This window comes from Grus americana, chromosome 19, assembly GCF_028858705.1.
Source record: "Grus americana isolate bGruAme1 chromosome 19, bGruAme1.mat, whole genome shotgun sequence".
Classification (NCBI taxonomy): Eukaryota; Metazoa; Chordata; class Aves; order Gruiformes; family Gruidae; genus Grus; species Grus americana.
The window spans coordinates 1,267,443-1,291,063 of NC_072870.1; the positions used below are offsets into that span (position 1 = coordinate 1,267,443).

General features: G+C 47.3%; 1 protein-coding gene across 1 annotated transcript in view; it reads left to right on the forward strand.

The window, feature by feature from the left end:
- The first annotated feature begins 2,809 nt into the window (after positions 1-2,809).
- Positions 2,810-23,621, forward strand: part of CALN1 (calneuron 1) — a 157,308-nt gene continuing 136,496 nt past the window's right edge. The window contains exons 1-2 of the mRNA XM_054847954.1: positions 2,810-2,899; positions 21,764-21,962. Coding sequence (XP_054703929.1) covers positions 21,837-21,962 — 126 coding nt within the window. The 5' untranslated portion in view covers positions 2,810-2,899; positions 21,764-21,836. The remainder of the gene's footprint in view (positions 2,900-21,763; positions 21,963-23,621) is intronic.

Genomic DNA, 23,621 nt, shown 5'->3' on the forward strand with positions numbered 1-23,621 from the left:
CTGAGTCTAGCACTGCTGGCACCTTGGTAATGCAAATACCTGCAAACACTGATTTCTCCCTGAGATTAAACATCTCCCTAGCTGCAAGCTTTCCAGGAGACTTGCTGCCCTGCAGAGACAGGACCAAATGAGGTCAAGTGCAAGATTTAGGTGGTTGGAGAAAAGAAGACATGACAAAACCTTCAATGAACCAAACTTCGTGATTAACAGAGTCCAATGAACCCAACACTAAAATCGTGGCAAATGAGTAGTTTTGAGCTCATTGTGCAAGGACACCTCCTGTGTCATGGCCATGGCTCAGCCCATTATAAAGAAAAGGGAAGAGATGAATATTTCACAGTCAAATGCCAAAAAAATCCCAGAATCGAAGGTGTCGTCATACTGAGGTTTATTTGCCCCTCACTGTAGAGGGGCAACTTCCAAGTTGACCAAAACGGATAAAGTAAATGCAAGGTTTGTTTCAGAAACATGGGTCTGTGGCTGAAAATACAAACAAGGCTGAGGATCTTCCTAAAGCTGAAGGGCTCGGCGCTGCTGCTCGAGCCTGGCCAAGCCAGCCAGCACGCAAGCCCGTGCCCAACAGCCAGGGCGTCTGATCTGGAAATCAGATATAGCACATGCCATCCCGATGAAAAATATCATACGTGGTCTATACTTCAGGCTACTTTCCAGTATCTCAAGGAAGGGATCTTTTAATTGAAAGCCTTAATGTTTCTCGTTATATTTAAAATTAGAGCGGAACGGCAATAAAATTGGTCATGGGATGGAGACAAGTTTTAAGGAAGACAAGGAAATTTATTCTTCATTTTTTACATCAGAGCATCCTTTAGAAGCCTGTGCACATTTGAATACGTCAATGCAAGGATTAATAATTAAAGGAACAACAACCACATGTCTCCAAGGTACATGCAAGAAAGCAACAGCTCAGGCCGGAGGCTGGAGTCTCTGGGGACACACTGCTTTTGCTGGCATTTCACCTCCACATGGTATACCTCATTATTTAGAACAGCACTTTCCCACCAGCCTCTGCCAAGGAACATCTTACCTAGCAATTTGCAGCTGATGGCTAACCTCAGGCTTAGTCCGGGAAAATGTATCTATGCTTGTTATCAGATTGATTTTGAAGGAAGATGCGGAGGTGTTCACACAGATTATAGGCGATTTGGATAGTTGTGTTTTGGGGTGAAACCCTCCAGCTGCCAGCAGAAACCCTTGCAGAGCGGTGGTGATGCTCCAGCAAACCCGCCACTGCAGTTGCCCAAGATTTGCAAATAAGCAGGCTCAAAAACCACTTCCTCTCCGCTCCCTGAAGCCAGATGGATGTCAACAGGCTACGGGCGATGAGATGGAGCCGTTTCGCTCCCCGGCATGGCCCCTGGCCAAGCAGACGCCTCGGCGCATCGCTCTGCAGAGCCGTCCGGCAGCCCCATGGCCGGGAGCATCTTGCTGGGTGCTGAGGGCGGTTCAAAGCCATGGCTTGGAGAAGGGAATCTCTGACTTGAACATGGTTTCCCTCACCAGGCCCAAACAGTGCTTCCTCTCTCTCCCCATCCTTCCTTCCTCCATGTTGGTAGTCTTCACATTCATTAAAAAAACTGCTAATTATATCAGCAGCTTGGAACTGGGTTGCAGCATGGAATTAAAACCAGCTTTTCATTTTGGCATCCACCGCCTCGTGTAATTAATAAGACAAGAGAAAGCCAGAACATGCGGGTCAGCCCTGAGTGCGAGGAAGGGATTGATCGGACACGGCCAGCACCGCAGCTCACGGCCGGGATGCTCTGAAGCCGGCCACGGTGAGGGTGGGTTGAATTTTGGGGCCAAACCAGGAAGAAGGAGGAGGAGATGAGGATCTTTCTTTCCTGGTTGTTCCTCTTGTTTTTTCCTCATTTTAACTCAAAATCTGGACCAAGTAGTGCTCAGCGAAAAAACTGCACTCAATCTTCAGCACCTCTGAAGGGAAGGAAGGCAAAAGCAGTCCGGCTGGGCTTGACAGTGTGTTCTGGCCATCCTTGCCATGCTGAGCAGACCGGGATGCTTTGAGAGCCTGGACTGTTGCAGAAGGGCATTTTGATGGAGATCTGGAAAATGGCTGGAGGAACCTGACACCGAAGGAGGGATCAGCACTGCCTGCACGCCTGCCAGCACCAGGTCCTCTCCTCACTGCCTTGGCACAAGCAAGCAGCCACCAAATCCAAATGGAAGCGCTGCCCTGCTCACCGGCCACAGGCAGGGGAAGGCTGAGGACCCCATCTTGCAGAGCCGAGCTGGGGTGACGCAACCCTTCCCCACAGCCCCCCTCCACCCAGAGCTTGGGCTGATGACGGGAGGGCAGTGCCTTTGGGGACCGTCACAAAGCGGTGGCAGCACCAGGACGGAGGGGACACGACCCTCTTCCCGACTAGCCGAAGCATTGGTAGAGCACAAACTTTCCTCCCTGCATCTGCAGGAGTGCTCGGGCTCCCCTCGCCCGCCCCACTGCCAAGAGCATCCCCGTTCGCCACCCGCCATGTCTGCTCTCTGGAGCATTGATTTACAATTTGTTGCTGCTGCCACTGAGTAACTACTGTTGCTGCTTACTACGGACTTGCTCGGCTGCCAGGATGCCCCTGACGGGCAGCGAGACGCTGCGGGAGCTGGCAGGCCGGGGCAGGAAAGCATCGCTCCTGGGGGAGCAGCAACGCCAAATTGGGGTTCTAGCCCTTTAAATCCGATCCGGTACTGCAAAAAAAGGGCGAGCAAGCAGGAGAGAGCCTTCAGACTCTTTTAATTAAAGCTTGTACCATATTCTATCTTCCCAAGTCACGGCAGTCACTCTCGCTTCTTCAGGATATCTCGGGGCTCTCCGGCACCGCGGCATGGATGGGGGGAGTCGCTCACCTGGGACCGGCGGCAGTAGGTACGCACGGAGGGATGGGGCTGCTTGCATGGCTTCTCCCCCTCTCCTCGCTGTCAGCTGGAAGCATCCCTTTTTTTTTTTCCCCATGTCTTTTTGTTTGCCGGAGAGAAAGTCTAAAGCATTACTCCTGTCTCACGGGGACAGTGGCAGGAGGCATCCTCCCGCAGCGCACCTGGGGCCAGGGGATCCCTGTCCTGCCACCGCCGCTCTCTTCCCTCCCCTCTCCCTCCCTTTTAAATAGCTAAGTGCATGATCCAGAGTTGGTTTGTTTTGGTTGTTTGGTGGTTTTTTTTCTTTTTTTCCCCTCGCTCCTTAAATCAAAGAGCTGCCATTCAGCAGAAGATAAGTTGGGATGCCTGTTTCATAAATCACTGGAGAAGTTGGTCCCTGTCGTGCTCTCTCCGCCGATTGCCCTCACCAGCTCCGCTCGCGGCTCCTCTCCCCTCTGCCTCCCCCTTGTAAGTGCACCAGGTTAAGAGACTTTTGCCATATCCTTTCATGCGCATTGCACTCTCAATGCAGAGCATTTCTTAAGAGCCTCACGGACCGAATCCCAGGGTTATTAGGAAAGACGGTGTTGTATTCACACTGGAGCCTCATTTCTTCAGCAGTATAACCCATAGCAGCTTTAGCTGGGCTTATAAATTGCCCTTCAGCAGGAACATTGTGCACGGAGAACATTTAACTGCTAACTATCCCATTCACCGATCGATTTTTCTCTCCCCCTCTGCTCCTAACTGAGTGATCTCTTCATTTGTATTTCCACGCAACACGGCTATTTCTTTAAATTATGTATCACCGTTCCTTCATTGCAGCCTTGGGCTGGTGCATCATTAGGATGCCCTGACCTTAATGAGAGCCCATTTTTCTCTTTGCAGCGGGGTCCCAGGTGACTGTGGGTCCCGAGGACCCTCCCTCCTACATGGATCCCTGGAGGGGAACAGAAGCTCTGCCAGAAAAACATTTATCCTGGTGACTATCTGAGGTTAATAACACTTTTGACAAATAGCAGACCTCCTCGAGGCTTGAAATAGGGTTGAAAAAGCAGCCACTAATCTCCTTGAGAAGTGCTAGATGGTGGCCACCGCTCTCAGTAAATCAGGAGACAAGCTGTTTACGTACGGCATGTTGAGACGTTAGCACAGCACAAAAAAAAAAAAAAAAAAAATCCTTCTGTTAATCCACCGGCAAAAACTCTGCCTTGCTGTCATTTTGCGGGGCAGAGGGCTTGTGTAGGGAATACTGTGAACACAGCATGGCCCAAAGCAGTTGGGACTGCGGGGCTGCCCGGCGGGGTGAGGGAAATGGGCATTTTTCTCACGGACAGCGTTTGTCGTAAGCGAGAGAGTGATGGGACGGGGAACTGGCAAGTGAGCAAGGGAAGTGGAGCCGTATATCAGTATGTGAGCAGCTGAGCGAGAGCACCTGGAGGTATCAGGTGGTTTGTGGGCAGCAAGATGTTTCGACTTGAGCAGTCGAAGGAATTAAACTTAGAGAGGAGGAGGCACGGCGCCTGTAAGAACAAGCAAAGATGCCAGGGCAGAGTGAAATCTGCAGCACAGGCTCCACAGCTAACTCACAGGGGTGCGGGACTGCAGAGGAAAAGCAATATTGTGTGCCCTGGGGTCTTGCATTTATCGGTTTTCCTGGTCAGGGTTGCTTTCATCAGTGCTTCCTCTCTCTTTGGTAGTGATTTAACCGTTTGTGACTTTCGGTGACATTAGGAAGGAGCTTGGCCCTTGCGACCGAGACACAGGATAAAAGCTCCCTTGTTTCCAACTTGCAGCGAGACAGCAAATGACCTGGCAAGGAAACCTGAAAGTGCCTGAAGGTAAAAAAACCCGTTCCTGTGGTCTGAGCAGGGCTGCAGACAAACTTTTATTGGGTGAAGCCCCCAAAAACTGTTTCCTCCACCCTGCAGAGCTTGGAAAACCCAGAGTAGGATTTGAAAACTACTGACAAATACAAGTGGGGAGAGGAAAGACGAACAAAATGTGCATCTTGGTTCTTCAAAGTGACTCAAGCCTCGCAAGCATACGGAGGGTAGGGAGTAATTATTTATAGTGCCATCAGCAGAAATAATAGAATGAAATGAAGGGCTGAAAAGTTTTGCTGACTATCAGGGAATGCGTCCTGGCACGGATTGATATTTCCCGGTCCCAGCCCTTTGCATCTCCAGCGCTTCTGAGTGTGCAGCCTGGAGACCCAGCAAAGCCTCGCCGGCGTGGGACCCCACTGAAACGGACAGGCAGCATCGAGGAGCTCATCCCACCTGGAGGATGGAGTTTAAATGTCAACCACAGCTTCCACCCTGAGCCACCTCTGATGCCCAAGCCTAGATTTATCTCCCGGTGCATACCTGAGGGGAGCAGCGCTCTGTGGCAGGGGAGGGCTGGGTGGCCAGGTTGGGCTTTTCCATTCTAATTCTATGAACATTGAGATTAAAAAAAAAGGGAGGGGGGGAAAGCCATTTTCGAGATCAGCAGTTAGTGTAATTCAGTGCTTTGTCCTCTGTAATTAAGCTCTGCGTTCTGTGTTTCAATAACGCTCTTGAACCATGATGACAAAAGGAATTAGAGGGATTGGCAGGCAGACGCAGGCAGAGAATCGCTCACCTGGCATCACTCAAATTAAAGGTGACCTGCATAAGGTTTTCTTTTCTAAATTGAGAAAATTGAGTTTCTACTCCTCTTGGCAGTTTTGTGGTGATGAAAAGGACTCTTTTTTCCTTTTTCTTTTTCTTTTCTTCACTTATGAATGATGAGTAGTATCAAGCTTGTCTCTCCCCATCTGGGCAGATGTGCTGGAGGGCTGAGATGGCCACTGCGGTTGTTGCGGGTGGAAAGGTTGAATTGAACCCTGATCGAGCAGCCAGCCCTCAGCAAGTTTGGCAGACAGTCATCAACATCCTACAGAAATTATCCATGCAACAAGTTTTCTGTAATCTCAGAACCCTTTCCTTCCCCCCAGGCTACTCGATAACACCACGAGAGACCAGTCCCCAAGTGGGCTCAAGGATCAGAGCTTTATAAAAGTCCCAAACGGCAATTTGCTCCATCTTGCCCTGCTTGTCAGTCTCCAACCACCCGAGATTTTCCTAGTGCAAACAGGACCCGAATTTCTGAAGAACAAGCAGAAAAATAATTCTTTTTTTATTGTAGGTAATAACCTTTCCCACTTTCTTTGCTCTGTAGACTGGAAAGAGCACAAACACAAAAAGCATAGCTCTCATTTTTGCTTTTTTCTTCACCAGACACCTTTAAACAAAAGAAAAATAGCAGGGTATCTGGAGCAGGAAGGGACCAAAATGGATCTGACTGAGATAAAAACCTAAATTTACTCTTTCTAGCTGCTAGAGTCTAATATATTCTTCTATTCAGAGCAAGGGACGTATGTCAACCCCATTCTACATCTCTGGCAGGGTATTACAGTTTGAATTAGTATGATAAATTAAAAACAGTCATAAAATTCTACAGAGGTCTTAAATTGTAAAAATATATCATATGAATGAAATTGCACAGTTATTAAGCGAAATGTTTGAGATATAAACGTTAGCGTGGCACGTCAGTCTGGAAGGACGTGAGCAGTCACGTCCAGGGGACTCGGTGTGATCCAGATGTGGATCATGGTGATCGTCTGATCATCTTTGCTGATCATGTGGATGGTGTAGCCTTTCAGAGCAGGCTAATCCACCATCTGCGGTGGTGTTTTCTTCTTTGATCTTTTATCTTTTTCTTCTTCCTTCAGGATATGTTCTTCCCCTTTGAACATAAGCTACTTTCAGTGTATTAGTTAAAACCTATATTTTAATGGAAGGAGGTAAGAGGCTGCACAGACAATGTAAACCTTGTTTTCCATGACCACCCAGAGACTGCCAAAAATCAATTGTCTGCTAGAGGCTGATCTTTAAATAAAGTTAAGCCAAATTGTATCAGAAGCCCTGGGGATCCTTGAAAGCAGGTTTTCAAGAAAGTCAGGTACAAATGTTGCCCAGTTTGATATAGGTTTCACCCTTTAAATCCTTTTGTGCTGCGACCTGATCTGCTCAGGAACTGAATTACTCTGAATTACTTCTGGCTCTAGCCAAAGCATTGACTCCAGTTTGAGAACTGCCCAAGCGCTTTGGGAGCCTGAGGCACTGTTTCAAAGAGGATTAATAAGCCCTTAGGAGCTGCAGATGCTTTACTGGAAGCTGGCAGGATGCCCCTGGGTGATTTTGCAAAGGTTTCTCTTGGAGGCTCTACTATGAGAGTAAAGGCAGGAACAGTCTGGCATACACAGACCTGTAAATGAAACGGGAATCTATTTAAAATGTATTTTTCTTTTTACTCCCTCATAAACACACTGTGGTGAAACAGCCTATGAAGCTGGGAAAGGATTAGCTTGAGAAAAGTAAAGGTGTCCCAGGGTTTAAGAACAAGAAAGGACAGGCATTGTCATGGAGGAGACAGTGAGCCTGGCTGCCCCGTGGATGTTCACTGTTCATAACGATGTGCAACACCGCTGATGTCACAAAACTGCCCCAGATCTGCAGCCGTGCTGGGGAGGAGAACACAGGAGGGATCGACTGCTGGCTGGTGGCTCCTGGGAAGGGCAGAAGTTCTGCTGTGGCCAACAGGCTGGTGATGGAGATGATGTTATAACATCTAAGTGTTATACGTGTTAACGTGCTGTAATGTGTGAGTTGTGACAGTGCCAAGAAGCTTCTATTAGTGCTGCATTGCCCCTTGGCATTACACGTGCAGTCCGTGTTATTTTTATAAATTCTTTTCAATGAGCTTGCATGCAGAACCCCATAGTCTGGAACAAAATCTGCAGATCCAAGATCTGTTGTAATGCAAATAACGCCAGTAAGATTAATCCTAACCAATACTGGCCTCAGAAAAAAACCTGATGGGGCAGGACCCTGCACAGCTGGGGAACACAAGCTCCAGCCTTGGCACAGCACCCCAGGCCATGGTGGGGCAGCTGGGGTGCAAGACACAGCCAGGAGACCTGCTGCTCCCACCCAATGGAACCCAGCCCCATGGCCGTTCCCTTTCTGAGCTTCTGGTGACTGTACAGAGTGGGAAAGAAGATTCAGGCGTTTCAGATAATCCTCACCCATGAAAAGCAAGCCAAAAGAGTACATTGATTTTTTTCTCCACCAGATTGGATCACAGGCTGAAGGTGCAATTTTGTCCTGTGACCTGCTGATTGAAGAAGTGAAATCGTACAGTGTTGTCATCAGGAAGTTTGATAAATGTTTTATTCCCTCCCGAAATGTCATTTATGAGAGATATGGGCTTTCTCCAGGGTACAAGAAGAAGACAGATCTGTGGAAAATACTGTCACTGCTCTTTATGACCTAGCTGAAGTGTGCAACTTCAACAAGATGTTTTATGATGAAGTGATATGGGCTTATATTGTTTGTGGCACAAAAGACAAGAAGAGGCTCCACCTCGGGTCTCATTTAATACTTGAGAAAACAATTACAGCTCTAGACAGACTGAGAGCAGCCAGAGGCATCAAGAAACCTTGAACGGTCCTGCTGATCCCTTTGGTAACACTGACCCTACTTTTGCCCCACATCAGCTATTAAAAACCCAGCAGATGCTGTTCTGGGTCAGAGTTGGACCTCCCAAACTGCTCGAGAGTGGTCCAGGGTCAGCTGCAAATTCCCAAAAACACTGGTGTGGACAAGCCTTGGCAATCATGTGATGAGTGTCCAGATGAGAATGTCCCAGGTAGGATGGCATGAGAGAAGCCTCTATGTGTCCGTGCATATCCATGAACAAGATGGTATAGGAGTGCCTGGGACCCTGGGAGCAGACATGCCACAGACCTTGGTCTCATGTACTTCAGTCTGCCATCACATCGACATAGGACCCATGGTCATTTTCTTGAGTGCTGGTAGACCTCTGGCTGATGCAAGAAACACCTGGATCTCCAAAAGCCACATTTGATCTCTTTTGATCGATGGTTTGGCTTTTTAGGAGAGGGAAGCAGATAGCGTAATGATTCATGGGCACTGCTGTCAGAAGGTATGGGAATGGAAGGAGAGGAGAGGCTGCTCTGGGCTTTTCCAGAAATACTTGGTTTTGAATTGAAATCAAACCACATTTCAGAGAAAAGAGCTCTGCAGTGGGCTTTTTGTAAAGAAACACAACATTGTCATATGGACTGTCCCCAGCAGGTATTCCTTTCATGTGGTCGCATGTGCTGCTAGAGAAAAAAATGAAGAAAATAGGTTTTGTTTATAAAAATTATGGCAGAGCATGTGAGAGGAAGCTGTGAAGAAAGTATAAAGCTGGAGGCACATGGTGGTATTCTCCTGATCCTGAGATATGTCCCCAAGCAGGGGCGGAGAACAGAGTGCTGTGATGTAAACCACAGCAAGCATCCTTTGCTTCGGTGTTTGTACAGCACAGCACCGCAGACTCTTGGTCTAACTGCAGGACACCAGGACTTCTTCTGGGACTTGGAGAAACCAAAGTCTGTCACAGTGGATTCCCTCTTCCCCTCCCTGCCACCTCCACCAGCCACTACCACACGGCGTGCGATAGCTGTGGCTGCAGCAGGTCAGAGCAGGCAGGAGGGACCCGGGAACAACCAGGGCTTGGTGGGACAAGGGCATTCTCCACTTCCTTGAGGCCCTCTGCTATTTCTGGGGCCTGCCAGGGGCACCTGGCTGTACTGGGAATATGAATTAATAAGAACAATGCTATCAAAGTATGTGACAAGGAATATCTATCCTTGCTGTGCGGCTTCTTTAAGATAAGTCCATGAAAGTCCCTGGAAAAAAGGTATTTATATTTTGTGATAATGTGCCTAAGTCAGGTTCACCATAGAGGATTTTAAAGAACAGATTAGCGAGTTTAATAGTGTGAATTATGAAAAGAACCTGCTCTGTGCAAAGCATAGGGTCACATTTGATGATTCACTAGGCTTTTTCTTGACCATTAGTGGAACACTTTATGTCAAAAATGTGATCCACATAAAATTGCTGCAGTCTGATGAAGAAAGTCTTCCAGCTCTCAGTGTCCAGCAGATGATGGAAACATTTTCTTCTCTGTCAGCAGAAAAAAAGCCATATATCCTCAGGACAATGGTATGGGAGCTCCATGCCTTGACATAGTCTTTGTAAAGAGTGAGCACAAATTCCCCTCTCACCTAATATCCTGGAGGAGGGCACGCGCAGATTATTCCTTCTCTCACAACTTCCCAGCTTCTCCCAGCCACTCATGGAAACTTCCTGGGCTGAAGGCTGTGTCTGTTTCAATGCATTTTTTTATTCTTCCTTGAACCTATCTCTGCTTTTGAGCACCATGATGTCTTCCAGGAAAAATTCTACAACATAATTGTGCACTATTTGCAAAAATACTTCCTTTGATTTTTTTATAAAAAAAAAAAAACAAAACAACTTCTCTTTGTAATTTCATTGGATACCTCTTAGGTCTGATGCTGTGAAAAACATCAAGTATTTGTTCTCTATTCACTTGCTCCATGATGTTGAGGATATGACAAAACTCTGCTTTAATAGGTGTCCCTACATCCCTTTCAACCACCTCTTCGCCAGACTGAAGAGCCCTAATGGGTGAGTCTGTTTTTGTACAGAAGCTGCTCTCCATCTCTGTCCAAGCTCACTTCCTTCCTCTCACCCATCCTCGTTCTGTTATCTCCTTTCTCGAATGCACTGAGCAGAAATTTATTCACCATGCAGGTGCACAATAGATTCAGACAACAGCATAATTTCAATTTTGTTCTCTATTTCTTTGCCAGAAATCTCTCGCATTACGTTTACCCGTGGCTATGCTGAACTTGGGGTGGATGTTTTCAAAGAACTATCCGTATTCTTCCCAGTAACTCGTTCCTGAATGGTAATGTCTAGTTCAGAGCTTACCGTTGGGTAGGGAGAGTGCAGCTATTGTTCTCGTGCATTATTTTGCACTGTTTGGCACTGAAATTCAGCTCAGACATGGACTTTTGTGAGATTTTTCTGCAGCTGTTGCAACCAATTCTGATGTCGATTATCCTGATTACTTTTGTGTCATTAATAAATGTTGCCGTCTCACTCCTCACACACCTCAAGTCCCCAGGTAATTTCGTAATAAATGGGTAGATCTATTTTACAGGTCTCTCTGGGATTGCAATAGGAAGTTGCTCTCATTATGAAAACAGATTGTTTATCTTTGTTTCCTGCCTTCTTTTCCCAACTCCTTCATAATGAAAAACAATGCAAACAATTCACTTAACCTTTCTGCTATGACCTGTCTCTCCTGAGTATGTTTTTTATTTGGTGATCATCTATCAGCCACGCCACCTCCCTGGCAAGCTCCCTTCCCCTCATGTTTTTGAAGAGGTTTTATTGTTACCTCTTATGTCTCCAGCTAGTTGCTGCTCAAAACCCTTTTTGGCCTGCCATATTGTCCCTCTCCATGTAATTTGTCACACTCAGGGATCTATTTCCTCTCTTGAGTACGACTTGTGCTTTTTTGAGAAATGCCTTTTAACTCTTCTACTCTGCTGTGTAGCTGCACAAACTTCGTTTGTAATACAGAGTTTAAAAACAGTTATTTTACTTTTTTAATGTATAATTTTTTATTTATTTTCAAGCAACTTCTTAATTTTTAATATACTTTCAATTTTTAAGGTCATATGAGCAGTGCTTATGTCTTGAATAGGTTGTGGGCATCTGAGAGCCAAACTGAGAGTTACTTTTCTGCTTCTAGAGTCAATGATTTTAACTCCAATTGTTATTTATTATGTCCAAACATTATTTTAGAGGTCATGCCTGAAGTGAGACATGCTAGACGTAGTCTACTCAACAAGTGTCCTGGCATCATAGAGCCCTACCAGTCATCCTCTGTCCAACAAAACCTGAGTGACAGCTGTAGTGATATCCCCACCCAAATGGGTGTCCCCATGCTTTGACCTCCAGAAGCTGTAAAAATATTGAAGGCAACCCCTCTGAACTGTTCTCTACGCTCCTGCCTGCTTTGGATGGTACTGATAAATCAGCAACAAGTGGAGCTGGTTTCCACTTCTCAAAATGCCAGCTGGAGATTGCCCATCATGCCTGCTCAGCTACCGGCCAATGAAGACAGGGCCATGGGATGGGACTTGGGGTCCAGCCCTTTGTACCACCCCTGTATACTATTTTGACCCAAAGCAAGTCCAATTATTTTCCTATGTGTCTAAGCCACATCTCCAGAAAACAATAAAACTATTTAGAAGTAGAATCCACCATATTGAATGAAATCATATTATGAACATCAACACTTCCACGGACAAGTAAAAAAACCCTTTCATTTTCAAGACACTGCTGCACTGCTGTGGCAGTGGACATATTAGAGGTGGCAGGACTATTCAAGCGGACCTAAATTAAAAAATAATGGAAATGTTTGAAGGAAAATGAGTTTGCTTGTCGGGGTCAGCCTTAAATATGTTTTGCTAATATCTTGCAGAAAAATTGCAGTGCTGTGTGAGAGACGATTAGGTTGTATTTCAAAGTAAATAAATAGAACAGGGGAGAGAGGGAGAACACGGTTAATAAGATGTGTAATAAAATGAAAACTTTTGCATGGTGATATTGCATGAGGTAAAAATTCAGAGTTTTAAAACAGAATGTGTTTTGTTTACCAAAAAACCAAGAATGCTTGAAAGCACATTTGACTATAATATACATCCCATGCTTTATGGAGTATTTATTTAACATATGTAAGTTGGGGAAATAAAGCACCTTTTAATAAGTAATGTCTCAAAGTGCTGCTGACAAACAACATAAGCATAGAAAAAGTTGTTTTACACCACTCAAGAGCTACTAGCAAAGTCCTGGTTTAGAAAAACATTTAACTTCAAATGCAGTAACTTAAATCAATGAGCAGATGCTGAGGTTAAGCAAGTGCGTTGGTGTTTTTTGATAAATCCTCACGCTTGCTCTCTTGAGCCAGGACAAAGCTGTATGCATGGATCTAGCAGAACAGGACAGTCCTGTCTGCTTTGCAACCAATTTCCACAGAACACCAATTGCTTCATGCTGTAACATGCACCAGCTTACTCCCACCATGGCATAGAGCAACTTTCAGACGAGCACTATTTAAAATGCAAGGACAGGTGACAGAGTTTTTGGTATTCAACATCTGAACCCCAATCCCACCATGTTTCTGAATGCTGGGGTCAAGCCTTAATGCTATCCAAGGCCTGAGGGCACTCATTGCACTAAACAGCCCCACCTGGGTCCCACCCACAGTCCTGCCCCTGGTCCAGGAGCCCATTTAAGCTCAGCCCTGGTCCTTTAAATCCTGGTTGTGTTATGCTGTAGGTGTGCCTGTGTCCAGCTGGGCTCTGCCCTCTGGAAGGATCTCAGAGCTATAATTGTAGGTAGGTTTTTCTCCTACCCTGTTTCCTGGATGGACCTACTGTAGCTTTGTTTTCAGCCCCATCTGCTCCTGACTGAGCTTCTTGAGTGACCTTGGACCTAATTTCCCATGTTATCTGGAAATGTTGCTGTACCCTGTTACCAGCACTCAGCTCTGCTCACCAGGCTCAGATCCTGTAGGATGTCTGTTGGTGAGGGCTCTGCTTGCACTGGGGCCATCCTTGGCTCCTTGTTCTGTTTTTCCCACCGTGGAACAGAACCACCTCTGCCACTCCATGACAAACCTCTCCTTGACCAGGCATTTCCTCTCTGAATCTCTCCTGCTGCACAGGTTCCACCATACATAGTAGTGGTGTGGGCTGGGGTTGAGTTTGGATTTGTAGCCTGCGTAACTGGGCGCTAACGTGATGGAGGTCGGGAGAAGGATGTGAAAGTGTGATTGAAGAGGCCTCCTTAGCTGGATAGATGAGCACATCTGTGTGCTCAAATAACTACTGAGCACCATGCAATCAAGCCTAGACAGCGCTTATATGTCAAGGTCTTGATTTGTGCAACCCTTGGTTGACAGTGGTTGCAGCTCTGAGTTCAGAATAACTATTTGCTATTCTACATTTATTTCATTAGTCTTCCAGCCTAGCCATCCTTAGCTTAGATCCAGACCTGCCAGATACCGACCTCAACCCTATTTCTTTTTGGCTTCCTCGCTGCTGCTTGCGCTCCTGGTTGGGACTTTGAGGACAGGAGCCACTTGTTCTGTGCAAGGTGACAAGCTGGCAGTTCCACCTTTACAGTAGAAGCATCTCTGGTGAATTAGCTGCAGCACACAGCAATTATATTACGGAAATTGGGTGAAAGGGAGCAGTAATAATTTGCATGTTCTGCCAACAAAATCCTTTTCGTTTTTGTTTTTTTTTTCCTCCCCATACCTTGGCAAGACTCTTTCCTGTTTTTCTTTCTTTGCATGGCAAATGCACAATAAGAACAGGAGGTCATTTACTGCAAATCCTCAATTTATAATTGTTCTGAGGTTGCCAGTTGCTTTTTCTAAAGACTGTGAACAATGTGCGAAGTCTTTGTTGGGTAACAGTCATAATTAGAAGCTTTCCAAATTTCCAAGAGCTTTTCAGTGCTCGGCATATTCCTCCCCTAATATCATGTGGCTCCATATTTATGCTAATAAACTGAATTGTGTCCAGTTGACCCAGAACTGCTGTCCTGCAGGTTTGGAGAATAGTATATGAAAGCAAAAAAGGAACAGCTGGAATGGAAGATCCTGTGCAAGAATCCCACAATGTCTGGATTTATAGAGAAATAATATTTTTGACAAAGTTCTCCTAGAAAAGCTTAGAGAATCAGCCCAGGTACAGAGAAAAGAATAAGAAATGATTGTTACAGTTCCATGTGGTCAGATAAGCATGGCCTGGTGGATAGGAAAAACATTAAATGCTGTCTATGAATGTAAAAATGAGTGAACTTTCAGCTGGGTGGGGATGAAAAAGGCAGCTACGGGGAGTAAAAAAAGAAAATCTCAGTCATATTATGATGAAGGTGACAGGTCTTTTCTTCTACTAAAATGGTACCTTCTGATTTTGGTCTGAAAGCGTAATTTTGGATCAACTGAAGCAGTTCTTTAATTTTGTGAATTCAGAATTAGAGGAATGGTTTAATTAATGTGTGGGGTGGGGGGGTTTGTTGGTTTTTGTTGTTTTTGTTTTGTTTGTTTTTTTCAGCAGATCATTTTAGTTTGCATGGGAAGTTCTCCAGGGGGTGGAGTGGAGAGCTCAGTAACCCATATCTCCGGGCTTGGAGCAAACAAGCCAGCAAGGTCTGCTGGAGACGGCCTGAATCAGCCACAAACCCAACCCAGCTTCAGGCTGCAGTGAGGGTCCTGTCTATAACCCCCTTCCCCCAGCTCTTGGGGCATGGTAGATGTCTTGTGGTTCTTGACCACACAAAGATTGTGATTTGCAGTCTCTAGGGTCAGGGAAACATGCCAGTCTATGATCCAGCAGTGAGTCAGAAGGTGGGATGTGTTGGCTGAAGGCATCTCTACTCAGTTTGAAAGCAGGTCTTGAGCCAAGGACTTTTGCCTCCTAGTGGAGTTGCCTCCAAGATTATATTGCATCTTTGAGTGGATTTCCCTTAAGTTCTCCTGCTGCTGCTTTGCACTGTATAAATAATTGGATATTCACTGGACATGAAGAAATAGCAATCTGCTGTCTGTTTTTTTCCTGGTAGGATGAGATGTATGAGCTCTACTCTCTGTCCTAGTGAGTATTTAAGCATTTCTTACAACTGGAGCTAGATCAGATATTAATTTCTGATAGCCTGATGTTTAGGCCATGCACTTTGCTGTTCTGAATATGGTCAATCAAGCTCTCAGGCGTGGTCACCTGCCTCTCATCTGAGTGCCAGAGACCAGTGGGTCTCAGAGCTGAACAGACCATCACAGCCACCTCCTCTCTGCAGCGACTGGTGGTGTCTGGTGACCTTAGCCTCTCTTGTCAAATGTTCTTGGCCTTTATTAAGTGCCAGAAAATGAAGTGTTTTGCATTAGTCACCATCTTTTGTCAGGTTTGCTTTTTCTTCATTGGCTTAAAGCCACACATGAGTGTGGGATTGGATCAAGCTGAATTTCAGGTTCTGCTTGAGAAGATCACAATAATGAGAAGATCATCTGCATGACCCTATATTGTCACTGATGCTTAGATGGGCTGGAGATGGCAAGGTCCAGGGGGCTTTGCCTTTACCGTTGCCTGTTATGACACATGAGCTGCAGGTTGTGCATTTCAGGAACAGCCATGTACACGTGTTGGTCTTAGCCTCACCATTACCAAGGCTATCACCCAGCCTGAATCCTACCGGAAAATATTGTCAGACAGCATTTAAGACGTTTATTACTGAGCATAGATGTAGATGCCCACAGTGGTGTGCTTCCATCCCCAAGAGGAACAGATCAGCCCAAGTGGGATTGAGTGCACCCTCAGCAAGTTTGCCGATGACACCAAGCTGTGTGGTGTGGTCGACACGCTGGAGGGAAGGGATGCCATCCAGAGGGACCTTGACAGGCTGGAGAGGTGAGCCCGTGCAAACCGCATGAAGTTCAACAAGGCCAAGCGCAAGGTCCTGCATGTGGGTCGGCGCAATCCCAAGCACGACTATAGGCTGGGCGAGGAATGGATTGAAAGCAGCCCCGAGGAGAAGGACTCGGGGGTGTTGATTGATGAGAAGCTCAGCATGAGCCGGCAGTGTGCGCTTGCAGCCCAGAAAGCCAACCGTGTCCTGGGCTGCATCAAAAGAGGTGTGACCAGCAGGTCGAGGGAGGTGATCCTGCCCCTCTACTCCGCTCTTGTGAGACCCCACCTGCAGTACTGCGTCCAGCTCTGGGGGCCCCAGTACAGGAGAGACATCGAGCTGTTGGAGAGAGTCCAGAGGAGGCCACGAAGCTGATCAGAGGGCTGGAGCACCTCTGCTATGAGGACAGGCTGAGAGAGTTGGGGTTGTTCAGCCTGGAGAAGAGAAGGCTCTGGGAAGATCTAATCACGGCTTACCAGTACCTGAAGGGGCCTACAGGACAGATGGTGAGGGACTGTTTGTCAGGGAGTGTAGTGACAGGACAAGGGGTAATGGGTTTAAGCTGAAGGAGGGTCGATTTAGATTAGATGTTAGAAAGAAATTCTTTACTGTTAGAGCGGTGAGGCACTGGAACAGGTTGCCCAGAGAGGCTGTGGAGGCCCCATCCCTGGAAGTGTTTAAGACCAGGTTGGATGAGGCTTTGGGCAACGTGGTTTAGTGGAGGGTGTCCCTGCCCGCAGCAGGGGGGATTAGAACCTGATGATCCTTAAGGTACCTTCCAACCCAAACCATTCTATGATTCTATGAAGTGACAAACAACCTTCTCACTATTCCAGGTGCACTTCTTCAGCCTGTTCCCCAACTTAGAGGGCAACATATGCATTAAGAAAAAAAATCCGTACATCAAAGCGCCTGTAAGCCATGTTAGTCATCTTGGATGTTACCGAGCACCCTATGAATGAAAGTGCTTTGTTTGTGCAGGGGACGATGATGCACTATCTCCCTCCACTCCTGCCTGCATTCTTCCAGCCCACTCTCGTATCTGTGATCCTCTTTCCTCTCCTCTGCCTCCACTGGAAAGAAAACTGAGATGTGAAAGGAAAAAAGTATTGAGGAAAATCTGAAAATCCAGATGTCTCAGCATCAGAGATGCAGTCCAAGCTCTGTCCTTTATGGCTTGTAATGAGCATTGGAGTGACTGAGAGCCCTGACCCCCAGCCAGCCATTGTACCTGCTCTCACCTACTTCTCTGAGAGGTGAAGTCTGGAGCAGCTGCTGATTTTCATTTTAAGTCTTAGGGTTTGAGCTATTAATACGCCTGGAAAATAACCACATGTTCTCTGAATTATGTAACAGATGTTAAATTCCCCAAGATGAAGAGGTGTCAGCCTGATGGAAGAAGTGATGTGAGGACCTTTCTTTTTCCTTTGAGCTGGGTCTCTCCTCTTATTAGTGAAATTGGTTATCTGCCGGTGGAGGTAACAAGAAAATTAGTATCACCTCACCAGTTTTGACCAAACCCCACTATTTCCCCCGTCTTTGCTTTGCACCCGTGTTTATGCATTTCTTGCTGTTCTCCAGCATCAGATTTTGAAGACAAGTGCCATCCAAAATGAAGTCCCATTGAAAGAATGTGTTGTGATGAAGAGCTGTTGAATGAGTCACTGTGCTCGTGCTGGCAAAGTGGGCTGCAGAGCAGGCCAGATCCTTACGCTTGGCACGAGAGAGCGAGAAGCAAAAGAGGAAAGTAAACTTAGGGCCAGGAGTGCTGCAGTGCTTGGCCGGCCAAGGGGCCTGGGTTGCAAACGCTTTCCCACTTAACCATTTCAGTGACACGGCTGCCGCCAAGGCAGAGACGTGTTCACAGGCTCGTTGGGGCACTGGGAGATGGGCTGAAGGTGAATATGGAGAAGGTGCCCTAGGCAGGGCATTCAAAAAATTTTCACTTCTGTCTTCTTTTTGACAACCATTTTTTTTAAGGTTGTCTTTTTCCTGACCCTCCTCTGTCCCAGAGTGAGCACTCAGGCTCCACGTGGGGAAAGGTCCTCAGCAGCTCAGGATGACGTTTAACCAGGATGGCTCTCTCCCTAGGATCCCCGTCCTATGCCTCTAGATACCTTGCATAAAGATGGAGGGAAGCTGTCATCAGCTGTGTAAGACAGCCGAGCAGTCTCTTGGGAGACACATTTATAAATGTGGATTAGAGATACTGAGCCCCAAGGGTACCACATTTTCTGTGGGTGTAGATACACAGCGAGACTAATAAATCAGCCTCTGCACTAATAGAGATGCCTGTGCTCTTGAGTGTGACCCCACTGGCTGCTCTTTCTGAGGGGTGACTTTGCTCAGACATTTATTGCTGAGATCTGCTTTAGCATCTCCTGTTACGTACCCACGGGCATGACAACTGCAAGAGCTTGTTCCAACACAACGTGCCCTTTCCTCCTGGGGATGCTTCTGGGGAAATGTAGCCTAAGTCAGAACAGGCTCATGGGGGAAAGTCCTGCTGGAGGTGTGGGCTGTGCTCTACCACCACCACTATTGTGACTGTAGACAGTGGCCCTCCTGGATTCCTCCCTCTTTTTTTTTCATGTCTTGTACCAGGGAGTGCAAGAAACTGCAGAAAGTGAGTTCCTGCTAAGTGTGAAATTCAACAGGACGGTCAATGTAACGGGGATCTCCTGAGTACTGGGGTCTAATCTGGACAGCAGACTACCTGGCACGCGTCTGGGTCCCCCATGCCAAGAATCCGTCCAGAACTGATTGTCAGCCACATTAAGGAAATCAAAAAGAAAATGTGAAGACCAGGGGACCAGATTTTGAGTGATTTCACCATTTCCCCACAGTTCCCCTTAGCTTGTCCTTCAGGAGCGGCTGACAGTCTTGTACTCTGTGTTATTCACTGTTCGCTACTGATTAATGGGCTTCTAATGTCATTACTTATTTCATTATCCAACCAATCTGGAAGATCAGCCATTATCTAGGGGGCAGGGGGCGGAAAGACTATTTCTTACTGGCATTAAGTGGTTGGCTAGCAGGTTAAAGTGCAAGGTTCACATTTAAGAATAACAGTAAGACGCTATTAACAAGAGAATTTGGAGTGGAAGCCGTATGAAAACTTGCATTATCCAGACAAAGAATGGAGTCCAGCTATCAGAGGAGGTGTTTCAAAACAGAGATAAAGGAGGTAGTCCAAAAAAACCATAAGGACTGTATCAAGAGCCCAAGCGGAGCCTCAGAGAATCGGTAATAACAGTGGTGGTAATAATAATAATGATGATAATAATACACCTTGGAGGTCTGATCCTGGGTCAGGTCTCAAGTGCACTAGGAGCTGTGCAATTGCAGACAAGATGGCAAATAAGTTCTTGCTTCAAAGCGCTTAAAAACCAGGTAGAAGGAGAGCGAGGCCAGACAGCTAGCAACAGATGGGCAGGGGAGAAGAGAGAGGTAACGGCAGCTGGCACGAGGAGGGTACGTCTTGGGGCACCAGCAGGCTCACGGTTGTTACGGCAGTGGCTTCAGGAAGGATAACAAGGTGCGTATCTGGATCATTTGGGGGCACTTGCCCAGGCACAAGGGCCAGCACAGGGGAAGGGATAAAGTGTTGTTCAAAGTGTAACGAGAGCCTGATAGTGGCTGACATTGCTGGATGGTTGAAGGCATAGATTGAGGTCCCAACGGGAATTGAAGATGGTAGGTCAAGCAGGTACAAGCCATCCAGAAGGACCTTGACATGCTTGAGAGGTAGGCCCACGTGAACCGCATGAAGTTCAACAAGGCCAAGTGCAAGGTCCTGCACGTGGGTTGGCACAATCCCAAGCACAACTACAGGCTGGGGAGAGAATCAATTGAGAGCAGCCCTGAGGAGAAGGACTTGGGTCTGTTGGTTCATGGAAAAGCTCAACATGAGCCGCCAATGTGCACTTGCAGCCCAGAAAGCCAACCATGTCTTGGGCTGCACCAAAAGCATGACCAGCAGGTCAAGGGAGGTGATTCTGCCCCTCTACTTTGCTTTTGTGAGACCCTCCCCTGCAGTACTGTGTCCAGCTTGGGGGTCCCCTGGAGAAGAGAAGGCTCCAAGGAGATCTCATACAGCACCTTCCAGTACCTAAAGGGGCTTGCAAGAAAGCTGGAGAAGGGACTGTGTACAAGGGCATGGAGTGACAGGACAAGGGGAATGGCCTGAAGCTGAAGGAGGGGAGATTTAGATTAGATATTAGAAAGAAATTCTTTACTGTTAGAGTGGTGAGGCACTGGAACAGGTTGCCCAGAGAGATTGTGGAGGCCCCATCCCTGGAAGTGTTCAAGGCCAGGTTGGATGGGGCTTTGGGCAACGTGGTCTAGTGGAGGGTGTCCCTGCCCATGGCAGGGGGGTTGGAACTAGATGGGCTTTGAGGTCCCTTCCAACCCGAACCAGGCTGTGATTCCATGAAGGGTCCTGGCAGTGGAGACACTGGCTTGTCTTGGACGCAGAAGAGAAAGGGGAGCTGTGGAAAGGTGTGCCCACGGTGGTGGGGAATGATCTTTGCAGATGTCTTTTGAATGGCAGTGTTGCTGCAGGTGTCATATGGTGATGGACAGGAGCTTAGTGACACGATGCAGAAGGTGTTGGTCAGACTTAAAGGTCTTGCATGTCACAACTGGAGAAGAGATGCTCGCTGAAGGGGATACCCTGCCTGGGGTCTCAGAGGTCAGGTGTACCCAGGGCAGGTGGGTGCCCTGCAGAGATACCTGCGCAGCTCTTGGCAAGGGCGTGGAAAAGCCAGGACTGCTCTGGCTCCTCCTCGTGCAAGGGTGCTTGCACTCACATCCCTGTGACAGGGGAGCACCAGCTGGACTCAGCTCGCTCCTGGGAACAGCAGCAATATCTCCATGGGAGGGAGGTGGGCACGCTCTTGACTGCATGCAGGGACCCTGCACTAATGCGCTCCAGGCTGGCTGCTGGTAGGAGCAGACATGGAGCACGGCTCACTGCCCAGTGGACTCGTGGCATCGTGTGTTCACGCTCAGAGGTGCCGTGCCAGCATCTACCCAGCGCTTCCCAGGGGACTCCTGCAGACGCTGCAGGTCTGCTCTCTCGCGACTACTGGGCTGCAGCTGAAGGCAGCCCTGGATGTTTCATTTGATCTGTGCTAACTCTGCGTTGCAAAACATATGAGCAAATCGCTGTTGCCCCCTGGAAGGAGCAGGGCTGTGTCCCAGAGCACACTATTCCCATGGCATTTAACATTCTCTGCAAAACCAGCTTTTATTTAGAACTGAACATCTGTTCCAGATGTGGTTATTCACTGCCTGCGTTGCTGTGCTCCTGCCATTGTTGTCCTGCTACACAGTGAAAGGCTGGCATGAATTATTGAAAGATTGAGTTTAAATAAATGATAAACTGGTACTGTGCATGCCGTTAAGTTTCTGTCCACTCCTTACAGAGTCACACTGCCATCTTTGATGTCCCCATGATGAGCTCGCACATCACCCAGAACCTGCTGTCTCATCTGCCTGATGGGGCTGATCGAAGAGCGTGGAGAGGGGCAGCCCAAGCATGAAGGTGGCCAAGGGGACGAGTCTCCTGGGGAGAAGGAGGAGGCGCAGCAGAGAAGCAGGCAACCAGAGTTTCCCTCCTGGCAAGTGTCTTTCTCATCTCAAACTGTTCCTCGCAAGGGGCGAGCTGGCACGGGGAGGTTGCTTGCTGAGGGTGGGGTGGGAGGGATGTTGCCCAAGGGTGGGCAGCAGGGACGGCGCTGGGGACCGGCAGTGGGTGCGTGCGTTGCGAATCTGATAGTGTGAAAGATCCTTAGTGGAAATCCTACAGTGAAACCTCACCCCAGGGAAACATCCTGTGGGACTGTGCTGAAGGCAAACGTACCCGGACCATCTACGTGCACATGATGTGAGGGCAAGAGGCACACTCTGGGTTCGAGCCCGCTGTGGGTCTAAACCAGCCAAACCCTCCTTTTTTGTTGGCTCTTGGACAGGGAGTCCAAATGGATTTTTGGAAGCCTAGTAGTCTTGGAAATTGATTTTTTTTTAATTTTATTTTTATTTTTTTTCCTTCACCATTTTGAAAAATGGCTTGACTCACAGTTGCATGAGGCTGTGGGGATTCACAGCAGACCATCTGTTTCGGCTGTTAGCAGTCATTAATTTTTTTTCATATTTTTTGCCACTTTTGAGATACTTTGGGAAAAAATATGTTCTTGATGGCATTGGAGGACTTCAAAGTCACTTTTTTTTTTTTTCTCAGAGAAACAATATATAGTGGATGCAGTTGTTATAAAAGAATTATATTTTTATTGGGTTTTCTAAATGGGGAATTTGTCTCCTGTGGACAAGCAGGAGGACACAATGTACTGTTTATCTCCTTTCCACCATGCATTTGGCTAATACCTGCCTTGCTACTGTACTGTGATACATCTACTAAGGTGTTCTTTTCTGGGTTAACTCTAATGCACAAAGGCTTTCATTTAAAAAAATGTAGTGAGATTTTCTTTTAAGCCACTACTTCTCTGGAGTTTAATCTTACTGATTAAATCAGCCTTATTGTCTCCAGTTATTCTACCCAGAAACTGGAAAATTACTCAGCTCCTTGACAGGTGTTCACAGCTGATGGCTCAGATTTGTGGATCAAGCGCCGGGGCATATGGCATGATAAATAATAGAACAAACTAATCCTATTGACACTGTCCACCCTCCAGCCTGCATGCATTTATCCTTGTGCCTTGCTCTTGCCGTGCGACAGCCCGAGCCAGCTCCTCTCAGAGGTGCTGCTCCCAAGCTGCTGACCGACGAGTTTTGCTCATTAGTGTTTGAGCAAAGTGTCATAGCGCTGTTTTCGCAAAGACCTCAGCTCGGCTTGATGGGCCGGTGTCCACCATGGGTTTGCTCCCCGTCTGCTTCTTTAGTTCATTCAGCTGGTGCTTGTGATGCATCACGTTGGGGTTTGCGCAAGGGCCTCGCTGGTGGTTTCCCTGTTGCTCATGTAGGGTTTTAGATGCAGAAGAAAAAAAACCGCATTAAGTTTAAGGGGAAAGTGCAAAGGCTGGTAGCACAAGGGAGGGTGCAGTATCTTGCATGGAAATGTGTGATGGGGAGATGGTGGCAACTCCTCCAGAAGATGCTGAGTCCTGGCTTCATGCAAGCATGAAGCTGTGGCCTGGTAATCGGCAGAGCAGAGAGCTCTGCACTGGGCTCATGGTTGTGCTGGTTTCATGCAGCCCTGAAAGAAGGAACTGTGGACAGGAGGTAGAACATGAACACGACCCTCCGAACCTGCACTTGAGTCTTATG